General features: G+C 52.3%; 1 protein-coding gene across 1 annotated transcript in view; it reads right to left on the reverse strand.

The window, feature by feature from the left end:
* The window catches only part of UBE2L3 (ubiquitin conjugating enzyme E2 L3), a 43,530-nt gene extending 23,259 nt beyond the window's left edge, over window positions 1–20,271 (reverse strand). Inside the window, exons 1-2 of the mRNA XM_022551203.3 lie at window positions 20,148–20,271; window positions 6,450–6,545 (exon numbers count right to left, since the gene is read on the reverse strand). Of these exons, the coding sequence (XP_022406911.1) occupies window positions 6,450–6,545; window positions 20,148–20,174 (123 nt within the window). The 5' untranslated portion in view covers window positions 20,175–20,271. The remainder of the gene's footprint in view (window positions 1–6,449; window positions 6,546–20,147) is intronic.

Below are 20,271 nucleotides of genomic sequence, written 5' to 3' on the forward strand. Positions count from 1 at the left end.
AAGGACACAGTCAAGAGAGTAAAAAGACAACCGAGTGGGAGAAAATATCTGCAAATTATATATCTAGTAAGGGTTTAATATGTAGAATATATAACGAACTCCTTTAACTCAAAGACAAAGAGACAAAAAACCCAACTCAGAATGTGTATAGCAGCTTTATTCAGAACTGCCAAAATCTGGAAGCAATCAAAATGTCCTTCAGGAGGTGAATGGATAAACAAACTGTGTACATTCAGACAACAGAATATTATTTGGTGCTAAAAAGAAATGAGCTATCAAAACACAACGAAATCTTAATTGCACATTACTAAACAAAAGAAGCCAATGTGAAAAGCTGCTGTATGATTCCAACCATACGACAGTCTTGAACGTCCAAACTATGAAGACAGTTAAAAAAAAAAAATCAGTACTTGCCAGGAGTGGGGAAGGACTGAACAGACAGAGCACATAGGATCTGAGGCAGTGAAACTACTCTATATGATACTCTAATGGTGGATACATGTCATTATACATTGTTCAAACTCACAGAATGTACACCACCAAGAGTGACTCCGATGTAAACTGTGCCCTTTAGGTGATTATGGTGTGCCAACGTTAGGTGATTATGGTGTGCCAACATAGGTTCATCAGTTATAACAAATGCCCGGCTCTGGTGGGGGATGTTGATAATGGGGGAGACTATGTGGGGGAGGGGGGAAGGGGTATACCTGAAATATCTGTCCTTCCTCTTAGTTTTGCTGCAAACCTAACACTGCTCTTAAAAAAAAAAAGTCTTTAAGGGATTCCCCTGGTGGTGCAGTGGTTAAGAATCCACCTGCCAATGTAGGGTACACGGGTTCGAGCCCTCCAGGAAGATCCCACATGCCTCAGAGCAACTAAGCCCATGCGCCACAACTACTGAGCCTGTGCTCTAGAGCCTGCGAGCCACAACTACTGAGGCTGTGTGCCACAACCACTGAAGCCCATGCGCCTAGAGTCTATGCTCCACAACAAAGAGAAGCCACCACAATGAGAAGCTCGCGCACTGCAATGAAGAGTAGCCCCCACTCTCCATAACTAGAGAAAGCCCGTGAGCAGCAATGAAGACCCAATGCAGCCAAAAATAAATACATAAATAAAATGTTTTTAAAAGGAGGGGGGGGTTAAAGAACTTTAGACATTCCCCCAAAGATATACAAATGGCCAATAAAAACGTGAAACAATGCTCAACATCCTTAATCATGAGGAAAATGCAAATCGAAACCACCATTGAGATTCCAATTCACATCTACTAGAATGGTTATAACTTAAAAAAAAAAAAAAAAAGGAAAATAATTGTTGGTGAGGATGTGGAAAAACTGGAATCCTTGTGCACTGCTGGTGGGAATGTAAGATGGTACAGCCACTGCAGAAATCAGTCTGGCAGTTCCTCAAAGAGTTAAACACAGAGTTACCATGTGATCCAGCAATTCCACTTCTACATATCACCCCGAAAAACTGAAGATGGGACTCAGGCAGATACCTGCATACCAACGCTCACAGCAGCATCACCCACAACAGCCAAAGGTGCAAATGACCCCAGCGCCCATCAACAGATGGATAAACAAAAGGAGGTGTACACTGGGACATCCCTGGTGGTCCAGGGGTTAAGACTTCACACTCCCACTGCAGGGTGCACGGGTTCGATCCCTGAACAGGAAACTAAGATCCTGCATGCTGCAAGGTGAGGCCAAAAAAAAAAAAAAAAAAGGTGCTGTAGACATATAAAAGAAAATTATTTATCCATAAAAACGATGTTCTGATACATGGTATGATGTACATGAACCTTGAAAAACTTATGCTGAGTGAAATAAGCCAGATAAAAAAGGCCAATTTTTTTGTGTGTGTGTGGTACGCAGGCCTCTCACTGTTGTGGCCACCCCGTTGCAGCTCCAGACGCACAGGCTCAGCGGCCATGGCTCATGGGCCTAGCCGCTCCGCGGCACGTGGGATCTTCCCGGACCGGGGCACGAACCCATGTCCCCTGCATCGGCAGGCGGACTCTCAACCACTGCGCCACCAGGGAAGCCCAGGACAAACTTTATATGATTCATTTATGTGAAATATCTACAATAAGCAAATTCATTGACATAGAGAGTAGATTAGGGAGTACTAGGCGTTGGGGGGTAGGAGAGCAGAGTGTTATTACTTCATGGCTACAGAATTTCTGTTTGAGTGATAAGTTTTGGAAATACAGTGATGATGGCTGCAAAACATTTTGACTGTAATTAATGTCACTGAATTGTACACTTAAAAAGTTCTGTAATGGCAAATTTTATGTCATATATATTTTACCACAATAAAAAAAATTGATGAAGCAAAATTTTTAAATTTTTTAAAAGAGAAACTTTAAAATTAGGAATTTTGAATAAACAAAATTTAAAAGAAAACACTAAGCTGAAAATTATTTGTCCCAGACACAAAGGATTAATACACAGAATTCCTGCAATTTGACAAACATACTAAAACCTTATTAGATAATAGACTGTAGAGACATAAACAGTCAATAAATAAGTGAAAAAACCTTCAACTGCAAAAACAAAATTTTAAATACAAATTACTATGGTCCGAATGTTTGTGTCCCTCCAAATTCCTATGTCAAAACCTACCGCCCTGGACTTCCCTGGTGGCACAGTGGCTAAGAGTCCGCCTGCCAATGCAGGGGACACGGGTTCAAGCCCTGGTCAGGGAAGATCCCACATGCCACAAAGCAGCTAAGCCCGTGAGCCACAAATACTGAAGCCAGCACACCTAGAGCCCATGCTCCACAACAAAAGAAGGCATCACAACGAGAAGCCCACGCACCACAACAAAGAGTAGCCCCCACTCACCACAACCAGAGAAAGCCTGCGTGCAGCAACGAAGACCCAACACAGCCAGAAAAACAAAAACAAAAACCCACCCCCCCCCAAGGTGATGGTGTGGGGAGGTGGGGCCTCTGGGAGGGGATTAGACCACCAGGGCAGAGCCCTCACGAATGGGACTGGTGCCCCTTCTGCCAAGCGAGCAACAGCCTGTGACTCGTGAGAAGAGGGTCCTCACCCAACTAGCACTGATCTCAGACCTACAGCTCCCAGGGCTGTGAGAAATAAATTTCTGTTGCTTATAAGCTCAGCTATCTAGTATTTTGTTATGCAACAGCCCAAATGGGACAAAGACACAAATCAAGCTGAGAACTTTTGCACCTATCAAACTGACAAGAATTTCTTCCTGCGTGTTGTTTCATGGACCCTCTGTTAGGGCAAACAGCGTTCCAGAGAGCCCCCGAGTGAGACTAAGCATTTAACATGTGCACTTACTGAACTTTTACAACAGCCAGAAGGGAAGCGCTCCTTTTAGAGGTGAGGACGCTGGGACTAACTGTGTAGCTGGCCCAAGATCACCACCCCTCCAGTCAGGGGCAGGGCTGGGGCTCTCCCCTTGGGCAGCGGGACCCCACAGCCTGGGTGCTGAAGCACGTGCCACTCAGAACCCCCTTTAAAAATGCTCAGCAACCTCCACAACAGCCAAGGACACGTGTGGGCACTTGTGCAGACAGTACCTATAGGAGTATAAACTAGCACAACCTTTCTGGAAAATAATTTGACAACATATATAGCCCTAAAGATGGTTTTTCCTTAAATATAGTACAACCCTGATCCTAATGGAATATATAATACAGAATACTGTATCTTAAGATCAGAATCTAAAATAAAGATGACTATATTGTACACCTATAACTTATAAAACATGGGCTATTGGATAGTTACTAAAACTTATGTTCATGAAGAGTTTCAAGGCAATGACCAAATAATGATAAAATTATGACATCAGCAACTGGCCCATTAAAGGGGGTGTGAGCACCCGGTTGGGGTGGACACGCCCACTGGGAGAGAAGCCTCAAGAAGGTTCACCACTAGGCCCCTGTTCCTGAAGGGCAGGTGCCAAAAACTCACTAAACTGAATTTCTTCATAATGGGATTATGCGATTCTTTTCTTCCTTAGACCTTACATCTGAATTTTAAATGGAAAAATGTTATATAAAAACAAGTGTTTAGGGCTTCCCTGGTGGCGCAGTGGTTGAGAGTCCGCCTGCCGATGCAGGGGACACGGGTTCGTGCCCCGGTCTGGGAAGATCCCACATGCCGCAGAGCGGCTAGGCCCGTGAGCCATGGCCGCTGAGCCTGCGCGTCCAGAGCCTGCGCTCCGCAACGGGAGAGGCCACAACAGTGAGAGGCCTGCGTACCGCAAAAAAAAAAACAAAAAAAACAAGTGTTTAAAGGGAATCAACCTGAACTGCCATGGTAACGATGAAGTGCCCCCGCCGTCGCCCCCTGAGGTCTGGGCCTGCCCTCTCTCTGAACTGCAACCAGGGTGGATTTGCCAGGTGGCTTCCCCAGGACCAGCAAGTACCCTGCTGTAAAGGCCCACTTCCCAGGGGGCCACATCTTTATCAGCCTGGCCCTGCTTTTCACTCCAGCTGGATGGATCCCAGGTGAGTTTGGGGAGAAGACCCCTTGCTGACCCAGCCCCTACAGAGCAGGAAGACCCGAGGCCCAGGTGTGGGGTACTAGTGGGGACCCTGGACAGAGCAGTTGCCAACTGCTTCCTTGAAACTCTCCTCACGCCAACCCAGGGGCCAGAGAAGTAGGAAGAGGCAGCGTGAGCAGGGCGAGAGGAGCCCTGGCCACAGCCCTGTCTCCAGGCACAGCTTCCCCAGATGCTCCAGACACTGCCTGGAGCCTTGGCCCAGGCCACTGGGACTCTACCAGCCATCTCCACCCGGGGCTCAATGAGAAGTCGCCCGTTCCACAGGCTCTGCCTATGCGACACCAGGGAGGCGCCTCCCAGACAGCCACCTACCCTTGGAGCCGGCTACTGAGCTCCCACGGTAGGCTGCCCAGCCTGACCGCTTAAAACTGTCCCGGTCATTCTTATCATTTTTCAAAAGATCCACATCTTAACTATTCGCCTATTTTATCAGTAGGAAACAAAATCTCAATTAGGAAAGTGCCAGGGGTCAGATGGTCTTGGCCATCCTTCCACTCAACATCTAATAGGTCCCCACAGTGGGCAAGGGCTGGGGGCAAAACCAGGCTGGATGCTGCCAGGTTTATAATTTTTGGTGTGCACTGAAACACTATAAAGCATATCTTTCCTTAGTTATCCAGATGATTATAAAAATAAACTACAAATCCAATATTTGCTGTTCAAGTTCCAGGGACTGTTAAATAAGCATGACCTAGAACCAGTGTCAAGAAGGAAGCATCTCTGGTCAGCGTGCTCTCTGCTTGGCTCTGGCAAAGTGACCCATCTCTTCGTAAGGAGAGATTTTACACTGGGCGGCGGGGTGGGGGGGTGCGGGGGGAGGGGTGAGGCACAGGGCAGGGGGGATGAAAGGAGGCGGCGGGAGGTGGGAAGAACAGGGGTCACTGGCACAGAGGGTCTCTGTCGCAAGCCGGGGACATGGAAGGCACATGACGTCCAAGTAAGGCTGCCTCCGGCAAGCGGGCAGGAGCAGAGGCCAAGATGGGCAGGAACAGAGGCCAAGGTGCACCCCTCCACGTCCAGCAAGAACCCAATGACCTGACACTGGAAGAAGCAAGGTCCCCAAGAGACAAAACAGAGCAAGAGAAAAGCAAGAGGCTGGACAAGAGCCATGGCTAAGAGTTGAGAGGAAGTGGCAGGACAGGAGTGAGGACCTCAGGGCCAGGGCTGGACCTGCCAAGCCGGGGCTGAGGACGTGGGCCAGGTGCTGCCAGAAGCAGTTCTGGGAGGGCAGGGAAACCGGGGTCACAGCTGGAGTCAGCATGGGACAAGCCTCTGGAGGGGGAGATGAAGGGCTGCAGAAAGAGTAGATGCGGAATCCAGAGGGCAGGGAGGCCACAGGAAGCCGCGATGAGGAGGGGGCCCGAGCGCCCAAAGGAAGTCTGGGCGACAGGGCGTGGGGGCAGATGCCCCAGAGAAACACTGGGGGGCCACTAGGCAAAGGGACTTGAGACCAATGGGAGGCACAGACTGGAGGGTCCCAAGAATAAAACCTGGAACACAGGTGTCCAGAGAGAAACACAAGACGCAAACCCAGGCAGGAGAGCAAAGAGAAGACATGGATGAAAACACCCGCTACCTCCCAAGAGAGGTCGGAGAAAGCAGCCAGTCTGGACAAACGCGGCCAGGCAGAGAGAAGCCAAGGAAGAGCAGGAGCACAGACACACGTCCTTTCCGGGCCGACCCTCACAGGCCTGGAAGGCTCGGACCTCAGAATGTCAGGAGACCAGAGCCCAGATGGGCTCCCCTTCACGGCCCTGCCCTGTGAGCCTCCGCGACAGCCGCCTCGGGCACCTGCTGGCCGCCTAGAGTCAGAGCCGCCTTGGGAGCAGAGGGAGAAGCCCGCAGCACACACATCAGCGTAAAGAATAATCTGGTAAGAAGTGGAGGTGTTCAATACTCACAGGAACAATAAGCCCTTGCCAAGTCAATAAATTAGCTTCATCAACCTGGATGTTACGGAAGTTTTTCATCCCACATTTGCGGATTTCTTCAAGCTCCTGTTGATTGACAAAGCATAAAGGGGTGTCAAATAGGGGAAAGCACCACACGTTAGATCCCTCCTGACTCCCTCAAATTAAACCAAGTGCCGACACCGCCACCAAGGCCATCTCAGAGCATGGCTGGATGCCCTGGCCTGGTTAAGAGGCCTGGAGCCGCAGTGGCCCCCTTGACTGTACCCCAGACCAAGACAAGCACCCACCTCGGTGAACCCACAGCCCCAGTGGACGATCCCCTCCCCTATGGGCTGTCCCCACGCAGCAGGGGCACAGGCCAGGTGCTGCAGATCTGACTCCTTCCAACCCAGATCTATGAAGCGCTGCCTCCGTGTAAAGGTGAATGGAACTGGGGAAGAGAAGCAAACAAACCCACAGTTTTCCACCCAACGCCGGAGTGCAGTTTCAGAAGGGCTCTCCCTCCACAGGGCACATGACTGGGGCCCGACGACCCAGTCTGGGGCTGGAGGGGGGGTGGGGGAGGATGGAAACCTTCACTAAGCCTCGGTTTCCTCTGCTGCAAAAGGGCATTGAGACCCAAAGATGTAGACAAGGAGGGGGAACCATGCTATGTGCAAGAAAACGCCTTGCAAATATATGAGGGGTTGTTATCATACAAATGCCACTTCATCCAGAAAGCACAGCCAGCCAGGCGACATCAGGGCCCTGTCCCGTCTCTGGCCTAGAATTGTCTGTCACTTGTTTTTCAAAGCTGCACTAGCCTGACATTTCCCACCGCTTCCCCGACAACTCGAGTGACCGTCCAACAGGCGTTATGGCCCAAGCCACCCACTGCACAGCCACCCGCCCACCTGGGTCCCCCATGCTCCTCCATCCTCAGAGCCTGGAGTGAGGCGCTCCCCCACCACACCCCGACCCGGCTCTCGTCCACGACACAACAGCGTCCTCCGCATCTCCTGGATGCCTCTCTCTCCAACCCCACAGCACCACCCAGCCCAGCCCTGCCTCCTCCGCAGGGCCCACAGGATGGCGTCCCACAGCCCGGGCTTCCTCCTCGCTGGTCTGGCCCCCGCAGCCCTCTAGAACCAGGAAGCCCCTTCATGTTTGGTGCCGTGGCGCAGGATGGCACGGAGGCTCTGCACCAGCCCCCACAACCTCTGCGTCCCACATTCCCATCAAACGGCCAGTGTACAAGGCACCCTGGGGGATACGAGATAAGGAAGGAGAAGAGTCCCGAGAAAGGGGGCTGAGCCGATGTTACTGGTGTGCCTGGCACGGGGCAGGATAAGGAGCACAGCACATCAAGTGACCGCACAGAGGAGACAGGTGGGACACGCTGCTGCTTGGTGGCAGGGGCCAGGCTGAGTCTCTTCCCACAGGGAAGACTGCTGCTTGCCAGCCCTAGCTGCCCACCACACTCGTCGGCCTGGGCCCTAGGCCCAGAAACTCTGGTCTAGCAGGTGTGGGGTGGATAGAAATGGGGATTTTTAGCAAGCTGCACAGTGAGAGGATGAGTTCCATTTCTAAGCAATGCTCAGCTTCCACGAGGAAGATGCTAGTGGCCACGGCCCCAGCAGTGGGGGAAGGGGTGGCCTGGCCCCTCTTCCTGAGCCCGCAGGAGGGGAAGCATGGAACCTGAGAGACCACCCGACCTGCCAGCTGTCAGCTGGTCCTCCTACTAATGCCCAGGGCTCATCGGAAAGGCTCCCCTGGGGATTATGAAGCCTGGGCACATTCAGGAAGGGGAAGAAACAAATCTCACACCCACACTCCCACTCTGGTCCACTCCCCAAACAGAACGTAAGCTCCAAAAGAGGAGGCGCACGGCAGGGGTCAGGAAGCCCAGGAGCCCACGGTCACACACAAATACAATATCTGCTTAGCGATCTGGTGAGTGATCGGATGGGAAGCAGGGGATTGGAGAGGGGCGAGGCTCTGGGGTAAACAGGGCTCTCTATGTACTGGGACCTTCCGGCCCTTGGCTCAAGGCACTAGAGTAAGATTCTTGTCTAGAAACAGAAGAGACCACGTCCCGTAGCGCTGAGTCCTACCAAGCTAAAAAATGTTTAAACCAAATACAGATGGGAAAAAATTCCAGACAAAATTGTGAAATTAGACAGTCAAACAGGGACTTCTCTGGTGGTCCAGTGGTTAAGACTCCATGCTACCACTGCAGGGGACACGGGTTCAATCCCTGCTCAAGAAGATCCTGCATCCCGCATGCCGCACAGCAAGGCCAAAAAATTAAAAAAAAAAAAAAAAAGAGTAAGAAAGAAGAAACAACAGAGAATAGATTCAATATTCATAGGACAAAATAAATTTTAAAATAATCTATAAATATACTTTACAGCTTCAGAAATCCATACACTAACAACACAAGGTATGGGTAATAAACACAAGGAGGTACATTTCAAAGGAAATTACAAAAACGTGGCAGGTAGGACTGTCCACCGTAACTTGGCAGTGAGAAACTGAACCTTGCTCAAGAAACGGAGGAGTGGCGTGTTGGCAGGGGTGCAGGGCGGGCAACTATCATGCTCTGATATCAAGAGACACGGGAACAAAGATGGGAGCTGCTCGGTGCGAGGAGGACAGCAACCCTGCCCCCCGCCCTGCCCCCCACCACCCGCAGGAGAAGACGGTGATGCTGTGACAGCAGAGCTGGGAGGCTTGGGAAACCCGGAGCACGGTTACCAGGTAAGCTCAAGTCACCTCGCTGTCAAGTGACGCTCAGCAAAGATGACGAGGCAGGTGCCTTTGCATAGTTCTAAACAACAAGAAGTGGGTATAAGGCAGAAGTAAGAGAAACCAAGACAAACAAGCCGGCCATCCAGTCCTGTCATCTTCAAGGAATGCCAGGCAGCCCCTGGGAATTTCTCAACAGGGCAGCGCTGAGCCCTGCCCACTAGATGCCAGGCCTGTCACACTGCTCCACCCAGCTTCCCACCCTCCAGAGCCACAGCCGCTGAGAACCACTGACACTCTTGGGGGCCGGGACGCTGAAAGTCCTGAGATGCACAAGACAGTCCCGCAGACATGAACTGATCAGCCCGAAATGCCAATCACGCCTCCACCGAGAACAAGCTGAAGACCGACTCAAGTCATTCAGAGAAGAGACGGGGGTTCCCCTGGTGGCACAGTGGTTAAGAGTCCGCCTGCCAATGCAGGGGGCACGGGTTCGAACCCTAGTCTGGGAAGATCCCACATGCCGTGGAGCAACTAAGCCCGTGCGCCACAACTACTGTGCCTGTGCTCTAGAGCCCGTGAGCCACAACTACTGAAGCCCGCGCGCCTAGAGCCTGTGCTCTGCGACAAGAGAAGCCACCACAATGAGAAGCCCGCGGACCACAACCAAGAGAAAGCCCACGTGCAGCAACAACGACCCAATGCAGCCAAAAATAAATAAATTTATAGGAAAAAAAAGAGAGACGGGTTCATCTGAAGGCCTAACAAACCCTCCAGCATGACTGCAGCCTGTAACTGAAGATGAAGAACGGGGGAAGGAATGGCAAGGAGGCCACATCGATTCAGAGTTGGAATGTCTGACGGATGGTGGGAGAAAGAGAGGTCCAGCTCCAGAACGAAGTTGGGAAGACCAAAGCCAAGAACCACAGGGACTGACAAAACACGCCCCACAAAGGTCTGCGACAGTTCTGCGAGAGCAGTTGGTTGGCTGCTTCAGGCAGATGGGACAATGCTGACAGGCCGAGAGAGACACCGGGGAAGGAGAACCAGACACTCACACGTCTCCCTCCTGGTGGGGAGCGGGCTTCCTGGGCAGGGTGAGTGGCGAGGGAGAGAGAGGGCTGCACTCCTCAAAGCCCAGAGGGAGAACTTGGCATGTCGCCAACACTCTAGGCCAAAGCGTGGCATCAGGCACAAGCGACCACTGCCCGACAGCCCCACGGGCACCAGCAAGGGACACGGTCCGGCCCCAGCAGGAGACTTGCTGGTCCCTGAGCAGAGACAGGGAGCAGGACACATTATACACAGCACGCCCTCATCTCTCAATGCAGTGTACACATCTGAGCTGGGGAAGAATTAACCAAGTCTCTGTTTCTTTCCTTCTTTGATATTCGACTGTTTACAGTCTCCCTGGGTAATCCTCACACACTGAGAAGCCCTCAGGAGCCAGTGGTTCCTAATCAGTGTGAGGCCATGGTCCTCTTTAAGAAATCCAGACATACTATGTGTAAAACAGATAACCAACAAGGACCTATTGTATAACACAGGGAACTATACTCAGTATTTTATAAAAACATATAAGAGAGGGCTTCCCTGGTGGCGCAGTGGGTGAGAGTCCGCCTGCCAGTGCAGGGGACATGGGTTCGTGCCCCGGTCCGGGAAGATCCCACGTGCCGCGGAGCGGCTAGGCCCGTGAGCCATGGCTGCTGAGCCTGCGCGTCCAGAGCCTGTGCTCCGCAACGGGAGAGGCCACAACAGTGAGAGGCCCACGTACCGCAAAAAAAAAAAAAGAGAGAAAAGAAATTGGAAAAGAACATATATATGTGTATATATATAACTGCATCACTGTGCTGTACACCTGAAACACAACACGGTAAATCAACCATACTTCAACAACAAAAAAGAAAAATGAAATCCAGACAGATGTACAAAGGAAAAATCAGCTGTCTGAGTCATGGCTGCTTCAGATGTTAAATCAATGCTATGGACAGCAAGTGTCAAGGTAGGGGGGCACTGGTACAGTTTTTAAAAAAGGCATATTTAAGAAAAAAAAAGGCATATTTAATATCATGGTGTAATTTCCTATTTGCTAAATGGAAAAAAGCACAATGCGCCCCTAAAGAACTACAGAAAGTAAAGCTGAAGGTCTTCCTGGCTGTTGAAGCTGGGTTAAGAGAGCGGAGCTGCTCTGGGGACCTGCGGGGGTGTGGGGGGGGGCTACAGCAGAGGCCAACAGCTTCACGGGAGAGGCTGACACCAGCCCTGAGGGAGGGGGAGGATGGACCCTGGGGTGAAGAGAATAGGTGTCCCCGTGGGAGACGCAGGCAGAGCCGTAGAAGGAAGGAACCCCCGGGTGGTTCGGGAAGCAACAGGAACAGAGCTTGGCTGGAAAGTCTACTAATTCTGGGGACTCAGCCAGGGTGTGGGTCCCAGGCGCAGGGGGGAGTGAGGGGTGCCTGACTCCTGTGGACCCACAGACTGAGAACCTCCAGAGAGCACCAGGCACCTGGGCCAGGGGTCCCGGGCCACAGTGAGGGGCACCCCTCCTTGAGAACAACCCAGCCTTCCAGCAAAGAAGAGACCAAGTCCCTGACTCAGTGTTACTTCCACATCTGCAAACAAGCTCCTACCAGAGCAAAGGCCTCCCACCGGGCCAGCACACAGAAGCAAGGCGAGGAGTCCCTCTGACAGCAACAAGTCTGCGCCAACAGAAACCCGGAAACCGGTCTGAACTTTTCTTAGAAGGTGCATACTGTGACTTATATTGCTTATTCTACTGTTGAACCTTCTCTGCTGAACCTTCCTATGGGCGATAAAAGCAGAATATTTCAATCCCCAACCATTCTCTTCAACATTTATTTTATATATAATACACAGAAACAATATTTTGATTTGGTAGGTAGTTGCTTCAACAAATCATCAGTGGACCAGGAAGAGTAGAGGACTCTGGAGTCAGACAGGCCCGGGCTCAACCCAGCCCCACCCTTCACACCACCTGAAGCTCGAGTCTAGGAGTCTAGTCTTACGGTAGGAAGCTTACTCCATAGGGCCCTGCTGAGAATTACAAGAAACGCTGGATGTTGCTGAAGCTGGCAGGAGGTACTCAATTAGGGTTCGGTTCATTCCCCTCCACAACTGTGTCACCACACTTCTTAAAATCTAAGAGTGTCAGGGCACCAAAGTACATATTCTATCTGTTCTATATAACAGGACATACACATGATATGACATTGGTGTTGACAGCCTACGACCAGAGCTCACGGGGGCCTTAAATGAGAAATGAAGATGTTTACGGTTAGCACAAAGCTTTCAGAAATGACCTGATCCAATTAAAAAGAAAAAGACAAAGAAGCATAAGACAGGGGCCTGCCAATGGCGCATCACACTCCCCTCCACAGGGCATTGTCACCTTCAAAATCCCAACAAAGCAGAACAGGAGGAGGCATGCTAGGGAAGATGCCGGCCTTCGTGCAAGAGTCGCACACCCCACCCAGCCACGTGAACAGCAGGAGCCAGACCCCAAGTGAGAAGCAGAGACCAGAGCCTCACGATGCCCCTGAGGGGGGCCAGGCCAACCCATCAGCTTTATTTGACAGGAGGGAAGGCTGGAGAGAGGCTGAGAGGGGCCCAGTCACAGACAGACCTTGGACAGGGCAGAGCCAGGACTAGAGCCCGAGCCAGAGACGTTGTTCCATGGATGTCCAGCCACAGAGCGGTGTGCAAGGGGGGCGGGGGCTCCCATTCCCTGGTCAGGATCCTGGGGGGCCTGGCGGCCCTGGAACTGCACTTTCCCAGACTCTCGACGACAAAAGGACAAACATACACAGCCTTCACCTGAGCCCTCCATTTATGGCGAGTCACCCCGCAACTGTTTCTTCTGTGCCCAGAACACTTCTAGGCTCTCCCATCCAGGCAAAATGAAACCCAGCAGGTAGAGCCCAACGTTCAAGGGAAAGTACAAGATCCCTGTCATATACCAGCCACGCAACTGGTGGGACATTAATAATTTGAAAGAGCTACTTCTTGCTTGTGGGACTGTATCAAAGTGACTAATTTTGACAGAAATGCACTTTCCAAGCTTGCACAAAGGAACCAGTGGCAATGACACTCAATTATGACCTTAATGTAATTCAATACACTGTAAATCTAAAACATAAGGCTTCAAAGCTCCAGGACATGAGTCTCTTATTTCAGTGACTGCTCAGCCAAGGGGGCCCCACCATCATGTCTCCACAGCGAGCCAGTGGTGTGCCAGCTATGTCACACTCAGTTACTGCCACGATCGACACACTCAGCGATGGTCCTCACTCTATGAGGGAGTGTCACTGTCCCTTTGGAGAAATCAGGACACTGAGGCTCAGGGCAAGGACACAGATGAGCCTGCGGCAGAGATGAGGATCTGAACCAGGTCTTGGAGAACTCAACCACAGCACGCTGCTCCAGGGAGCAGGCCGCCTGCACATGGTCGTGCCAACAGGACACGGCTGCAGGGGACACTCAGCGCTGCCCACACGCTCTGGCCCACTCTGCATGGTGGCCTCACTCCGGGATGCGTGTGTGCTTCCAACTGAACGGGGGTGGGCCTGGCACTCTGACCTGCATCACACACTCTGGAGTTCAGCATCCTGGGATGGAGACAGGGACAGTCATGTGGACCACGCAGCGGATCCACCTGTAAAGTGGCTTTCCTGTGCTGAGTTTCCCAATGACTGGCACGGGGGGCGGGGGGGAGGGCGCACACATTTACAGACCATCTCAGGAAGGGCTCAGGGGCCATCTGACTTTGGAGCTACAGCCACTGCCCAGCCCGCTCAGACAGGGAGCACCAGCAGAAGCACTGGACCTGATGCCAGTCCCTGCTTTGGCTGCACATGTGTCCACTGGGCCAGGGGCTGTCCGGCACACTTCACCCCTTTGCCGAACTTGCTAGTGAGAAGCAGAAACAAAATCTGGCAGGATAAGGAGTACGGAAAACTCCAACTGATACAGGCCTGGAACTATTCAAAACAGCACAAACCCCACCACCCCCTAACCTGAGATGAACTTTACTCTCCATCCCGTCCCTTCTTACGGGAAGCCATGTGAAAAGCAGGAGAGAAACCCTGAGAGCAGGGAGCACCTGGCGGCCCCACCCGTGGGTGGTGGCTGGGCCTCAGCCTCCCGCCTGTCAGGGCCCTGCAGCTCTGGACACTAGAGACTGCGGCCAAGGCCTGGAGGACCTGGAGCAGGAGACCAAAGGCACAGCGTCCTTGACGGGACCGCCAGCCCAGCTCAGCAGCCTCATTGGCCCACACACTCAGCACAGGAAGAAAAAACACATGGGTGAGATTCTGAGACACTGATTTTGAATTCAAGAGCTGTGTAATTTTGCTGGAAAAAGTAAACATCTTTAAACAAAGACACGTTCGCACAGCTGTCTCAGGAAACCTCTCACTAACCCTAAGGAACAGGTGACTTCAAGAGTCGGGAGGGCATGTGGAGAGGGGGACTTCCTGTCCTCCCTGCCCCAACCCACGACCCCCGAGGGCAGCACCATTTCCTCCAAACCCTCCCTCCCTCCCACCAGGCCACTCTCCTGGCTCCCGTGCTGACACCCACACTTAGTACATGCCAGGCGCTCTTCTGAGCGCTTGATATGTAGTAACTCAATCTTCACACTCAATCTTCACACAGATGACATGACTAATGCACAGAGAGGTTAAGCAACTTGCCTGGGTTCAGTCAGCTAAGACACGGTGGGTCAGGACACACGCTCCAGCACCTGAGCTCTTAATCGCTCTGCAGTATTCCACTCTCAATAGCTCTGCCCTGAATGGAAGACCCTTCCCTCCCCCTTTCTCCCGGGCGAGGGTGAGGCTCACCCAAGCCCTCGAGAACACACAGAATGAGTCTGGACAGGAGACACATGCCAGCAGAGCCCTCATCAGCGAGCGGCCGCTTCTGGACGCCACACCTGGGTCTCCATTGGATCCTCAACTGAAAGGCACAGCGTCTCTCTGCCACCTGTCCTGAAACCCACCAGTGCTGGCCTCGTGAGGCCCCTCGTGGAGAGGCAGCTCTGCCAGCGGCCAAGCCAAGGGAGGGAAGGCTTGTCCTGGAGGGCCAGGCGCGCTGGGCACGCTGAAGAGGGTAAAACCAGGTCAGTCCCCAGTGCTTCTGGAAAGCGCCACAGGGGTGGCCTCCCTAAAATTCAAGGACGGGACCGAGCAAGGTAAGAAGCACATGGCCAGGGGTTACTACGTCTGTTCTGAAGGATGAAAGCTCCTCACCCTCACCAGCTGCCCAGTAAGCTACCAAAGCCCTGCTCAGAGTGAAGGGCCAGACCAAGTTTGGCCTCCTCCCGCCAGAGGGGCTTATCCGCCCCCCCTCACTCCTCAGCTGGCAAGCGTCCAGCACACACAGGCAGCCCAGGACCTTTGTTCTAGGCTGGGCCGTTCTTCTCCCTCATTCAGCTCCTTGAGGGCACAGTGCAGAGGAGACCCCCCCGGAGCTGAGTCAAGGAGTCGCCCTGGTGCAGAGAGACCAGCCGGGTGGCCCCCGGAGGCCGAGGAGTGCAGAGCTCGCGGGCCCAGGGGATCCCAGGGCAAGCGGGGGAGACGAGACTGACAAGCCCAACCCCGGACAGGACACGCTGAGGAGCGCGGGTCCTGCCCTACTGAACCCGGATCCGGTTTCTGGGGGCAAGGCCTGGGCGTGAGCACTTCCCTCCAACGCACTGCCGCTTAGGGATGACGTGGGAGTGAGGAGCTGACTGGGGACGAGCACAAAGAACCCACTGAGCGATCCCAGGCAGGTGTCCACCACAACAGGGACGGCCTGCATTAAGGGCATGGCAGTGGAGATGCAGAAAAGACAGAAGGAGAAGGGAGATAAAGGCCTAGTTCAGCAGAATCTGGCAAGTGGCTCAATGTGGAAGGAAGGGATGAGGCAGGTTCCCCCAGGTTTTTCCTTGGTGATGGAGTAGACAAGTGGCCCATTAACTAAGGGAGGCAAGACAGACGTGGGGGCGCAGGCGGGGCTCAGACCCGGAGGCCTGCAGGTCCGGCGCCATTCAAAGGAAACTCCTGAGGAGGGGCGGGGGTGTGGGGTGTGGGGGACCACCAGAGTCCAGGCCCAGGAGGGAGGGCTTTGTGGTTCTGTAAGCTTTAATTCCCAACTTACTGTTGCATCAAAGAAAAGAGAAGTTATCTCTTGAATATTTAGTGATACTTTCCAAGAGTGAGAATACTTTCAAGTGACCTGATGTAATAAAACACTAAATCAACAGCCTCTTAACTTAGAGTTGTAGCAAAATCAGAATAGGTCTAAGTACCCTGAAACAAGTGTTTTTGTTCTCGTGTACCCCTCAAGAAAAGGTTCCAATATTGCAATAATGAGCATACTCTCTTTCCCAGGGCCTGTCCCAATTGTCTCTTAAGAGAGAAACATTTACAAAGAATATCATTAAGGGAGGCCAAAATAGTCCCAACTCACTGCGATGCATGAATTTAGGGTAAAAAATGCTGTGCTTTCCTCGAGTCCCAAAAACCCAGTGGATTCAGAACACTGACACCATCTGTAAAACTCCCCTCACGCACAACACACCCACCAGACACACTCACCGCTCCTTGTGTTCATTACCCAACCTCAGGGAGTACTATACCTGCACTCAAGAGCAAACTAGTTCACTGCTTAGTACAATGAATTCCAAGGAATGAACTATTATTTAGCAACTCCTCCTACTCATTCACATGTGATTATGGGCTGAAAGTACACCAATATGGAACTCTGAGTGAGCAGTATTTAAATAGCATTAACAGGCTGCTACAAATCTCAATTCCTTATCTCAAGAGTTATGCCATAATAACTAATAAAATGTCACTCCTCTTTTAAATCTACAAATTTCCCCACTGAGAAAAGCCCTTCTGGGAAGATACCCAGCTGGAGGGCCCTTCCAGGAGATGTGTGCAATTGAGAGGCTAAAAAGAAATGAACAGACTGCAATCAATTTCCCTCAGCCACACCTACAGGTTTCACTTTTGTAGGTTTCCCCTCCTGACTGAAGCAATGGTTACAATCTGGTGGTTGCCATCAATGCTGAATTAGCTGCTTGCAAATTAAAATGTATTTAATGTTTTATTAACATTGTAATTCCTAAAAAGTGTTCTGAAAAAGGCTAATCCTTTTGGCAATTGCTTTTTAAATTAAAGACTTTATCATATTCACTTTGCCTAAAATAACTTCTCAGCCTGATATATGCAAATCACTCTACTTTTAATAATGTATTTTACACTACCTGCAGATAGTCCATTGTTACAAAGAAATCTTTGACTCCAAGTGTCTCAGAAAATGGTTTTTGAGGAAATTTCCAGTTCTTTAAGATGTAATCCATTTGATTATTCAACATGTTTACTTTTCACCACTGAAAATCCCTTTTATTATCCAGCCCGTGTACTGACCAACCTGATTCAATAATTTTTTTTCTAAATTAACCAGGCCTAAACACTGACTCTCAGAGCCAATGATTACCATCTTGTAACGGGCATCCCCTACTAAATTGAAAGAATCTCCAGGCAAGAGTCAGGAATCAACATACTCCTCCTTGCATCCTTGGAATAAGAAAGGAGGCCATGTGATAAGGGGCGTGGAACTTGGGATATGGAGACAGGGAGATGTAGCATCTCATCTCTCCCCAGGATGGTCCGCTAAGCCTCACAACCTTCTCGTTGGTAAAATAAAGATGACAACACACTACCTTTAAGAGTTACTGAAAACATTAAAAAAAACTTACCTAAATGATCTAGCACTTAACAAGTACTCAGTTAATGTTACATATTTTTTCCTAAGCTCTAATTTTTTTGAAACACAAAAATAATTGAAAAACCATAGTAACTCCCCTCTCAGACCCCTGGGAGCCTGGGAGCCCCAAACTGGGTCAACTGGCCTAGACTAAGGGATACCAGGATGAATTAGGTCAAGATCCCTGCCCTTGAGGAACTCAGACCCTGGTAGGAAAGGCAAGTCTAACACAAATCGGATTGTGACAAGTGCTCAAAGAGAAACATAAAGAAAGTGCTGTGGTCACACAAAGGCGGAAACAACTCATTCTGATGGGGGAGGCGAGGCCTCAGAGTAGCTGGCCTCGGAGTTGAACCCAGGACTTCCCTGGAAGGGGATGAAAGGCGAGGGGAAGGCAGCTTTTCTCAGGGAGAGCAAACAGCGTATGCAAAGGCCACCTAAGGGCCGGGGGCTCTCGGGTCAGACAGAACTAGTCACATCACAGCTCACTCTCTCCCTAGCTAGAAAACTGGGGCAAGCCAGCGATTCTCCCTGCATTCCATTTTCTCACCTACAAAATGGGAATAATAGGGTCTACTTCACAGGGAGGATTACACACCATCATAAACATGAAGTACGGAGCTGCAAAGTCAAGGCTAAGGAAAATGGCAGCTACAGTGATTAGGTGCAAGAGTGATGGCAAACCAAGGAGCAGGAGGTGTGGCTGAACAGATTACTTTCCAGCAGTCTAAGGGTCTTACTGCCAGGAAGTTAGGATTAACCTCCGAGGACAATAAAATCACGGAGGTTAGGACAGGAGCATGAAAGGATTAAATATTTGCTTTAGAAAAAGAACTGTGGTGGCCAAGAAGGCGAGTCAGAGAAGGAGAGAACTCAGAAAGGCACCTGAGAGGTGAGGGTATGGATTCAAGTAATCTCAGTAAGATTAGATAAGTCAGGAACTCAAGAAACCTTTAAAGTAAAATCCGAAAGGCATCAAGGATGACTGCCTCTGGGAAGTACAGAGGGAAATAAATGAATAACAGTCTTTCCATCCGGACGACTGTGTGGACGGTGGTGTCACTGACAGAGAAGAGAGAAATCTGGACTCTGCTGACTCTTCTTTTGTGCCCACTTCCAATCCACTCTTATGAAGTTCAATGTCGTGTCTAGTCCTTAGGGAACAAAAGAAAGGAAACGTTCCCAGGGAGGGAGGGCCCGGAGGCTGGGACTCCAAACTCAACGTCTGGCTCTCCGGAGCACTGCTCTGCCCAGGAGGAACCCCAGCCCTTTATCTCCCCCCAGGAAATCAGCTCCTGGGCCCTTTTGATTTTCGGCCCGGTGCAGCCCGGCAGCACCACCGGCAGGGCGGCCGACTCGCAAACCTAGGCGAGATCGGCTCTGGGGGACGCCGGCAAACACACTCGAGAAAGGACTGGGCCCGGGTGACATCTGTGCTCCTCACCCGGGGAGCCAGCGAGAAAGAATGCACCCCGCCGCGTTCAAGATACAAAGTAGCAAGTTATTTTTATAAACTTTGGTTGGTTTTGACTCCCACTCCCACCCCTAAAATGGCACTTTGCTCCAGCAGGGCCCGGAGCGCGGATGACGAGGACGGGGCAGGAGGCCCGCGCCGCGGCCGGCCGCCCCCCGCCCTCCGCCCTCCCGCTCTCCTGCACCCCGGGGCCGAACTTGCCGCTGTGTGACTCTGCAGTTGCAGCGACAGTCTGCCGGCAGTCGCAGCGACAGTCTGCCGGCCCCCGCACACCCAGATCGCCCGCGGCAGCCCAGCCTAACTTTCGCCCGCCGGCCCCCGCCCCGAGCCCCCCGCCCGCCCGGCCCGGCGGCTTCCAGCCCGGTGCGCTATGGCCCAGGGCGGGGCAGCTCCGCGGCGCGGGCTCTGCGCTCGGGCCTCCCGCGGGCGTCCGGTGGGCCTCCTGCTGCCTCCGCCACCTCGCGGAGGGAGCCCGCGGGCCGGGCGGGGCAGCCGGACGGCCGGCGAAGGGCCGGGGCGGCGCGGCCTGGCGCTCCCTCCTGGGCTGCGGCCTAGTGGCCGCCTTAGCTCCCTCACCACACGGCCCTGGGCGGCGGCGCCACGCGAGGCGGGGGGCGGCGGCGGCGCCCCGAGGGGTCCGGGCGGCCGCGCGGCCCCGCCCGACGCCACTCCCCGTCCGCCCGCCGGCGCCGGAGAATGGTCTTTACCTTCATCAGCCTCCTGCTGGCCGCCATCTTGGCTCTGGTGCTGCTGCTGGCCCAGAATGCATCGCGGCGGCCGGCGCCGGAGCCCCCGCACTTCCTGGAGCGGGGGAGGGGCGGCGGCGCGGGC

This window comes from Delphinapterus leucas, chromosome 14, assembly GCF_059928025.1.
Source record: "Delphinapterus leucas isolate spDelLeu-1000000601 "Yukka" chromosome 14, BTC_Dleu_Yukka2, whole genome shotgun sequence".
Lineage (NCBI taxonomy): Eukaryota > Metazoa > Chordata > Mammalia > Artiodactyla > Monodontidae > Delphinapterus > Delphinapterus leucas.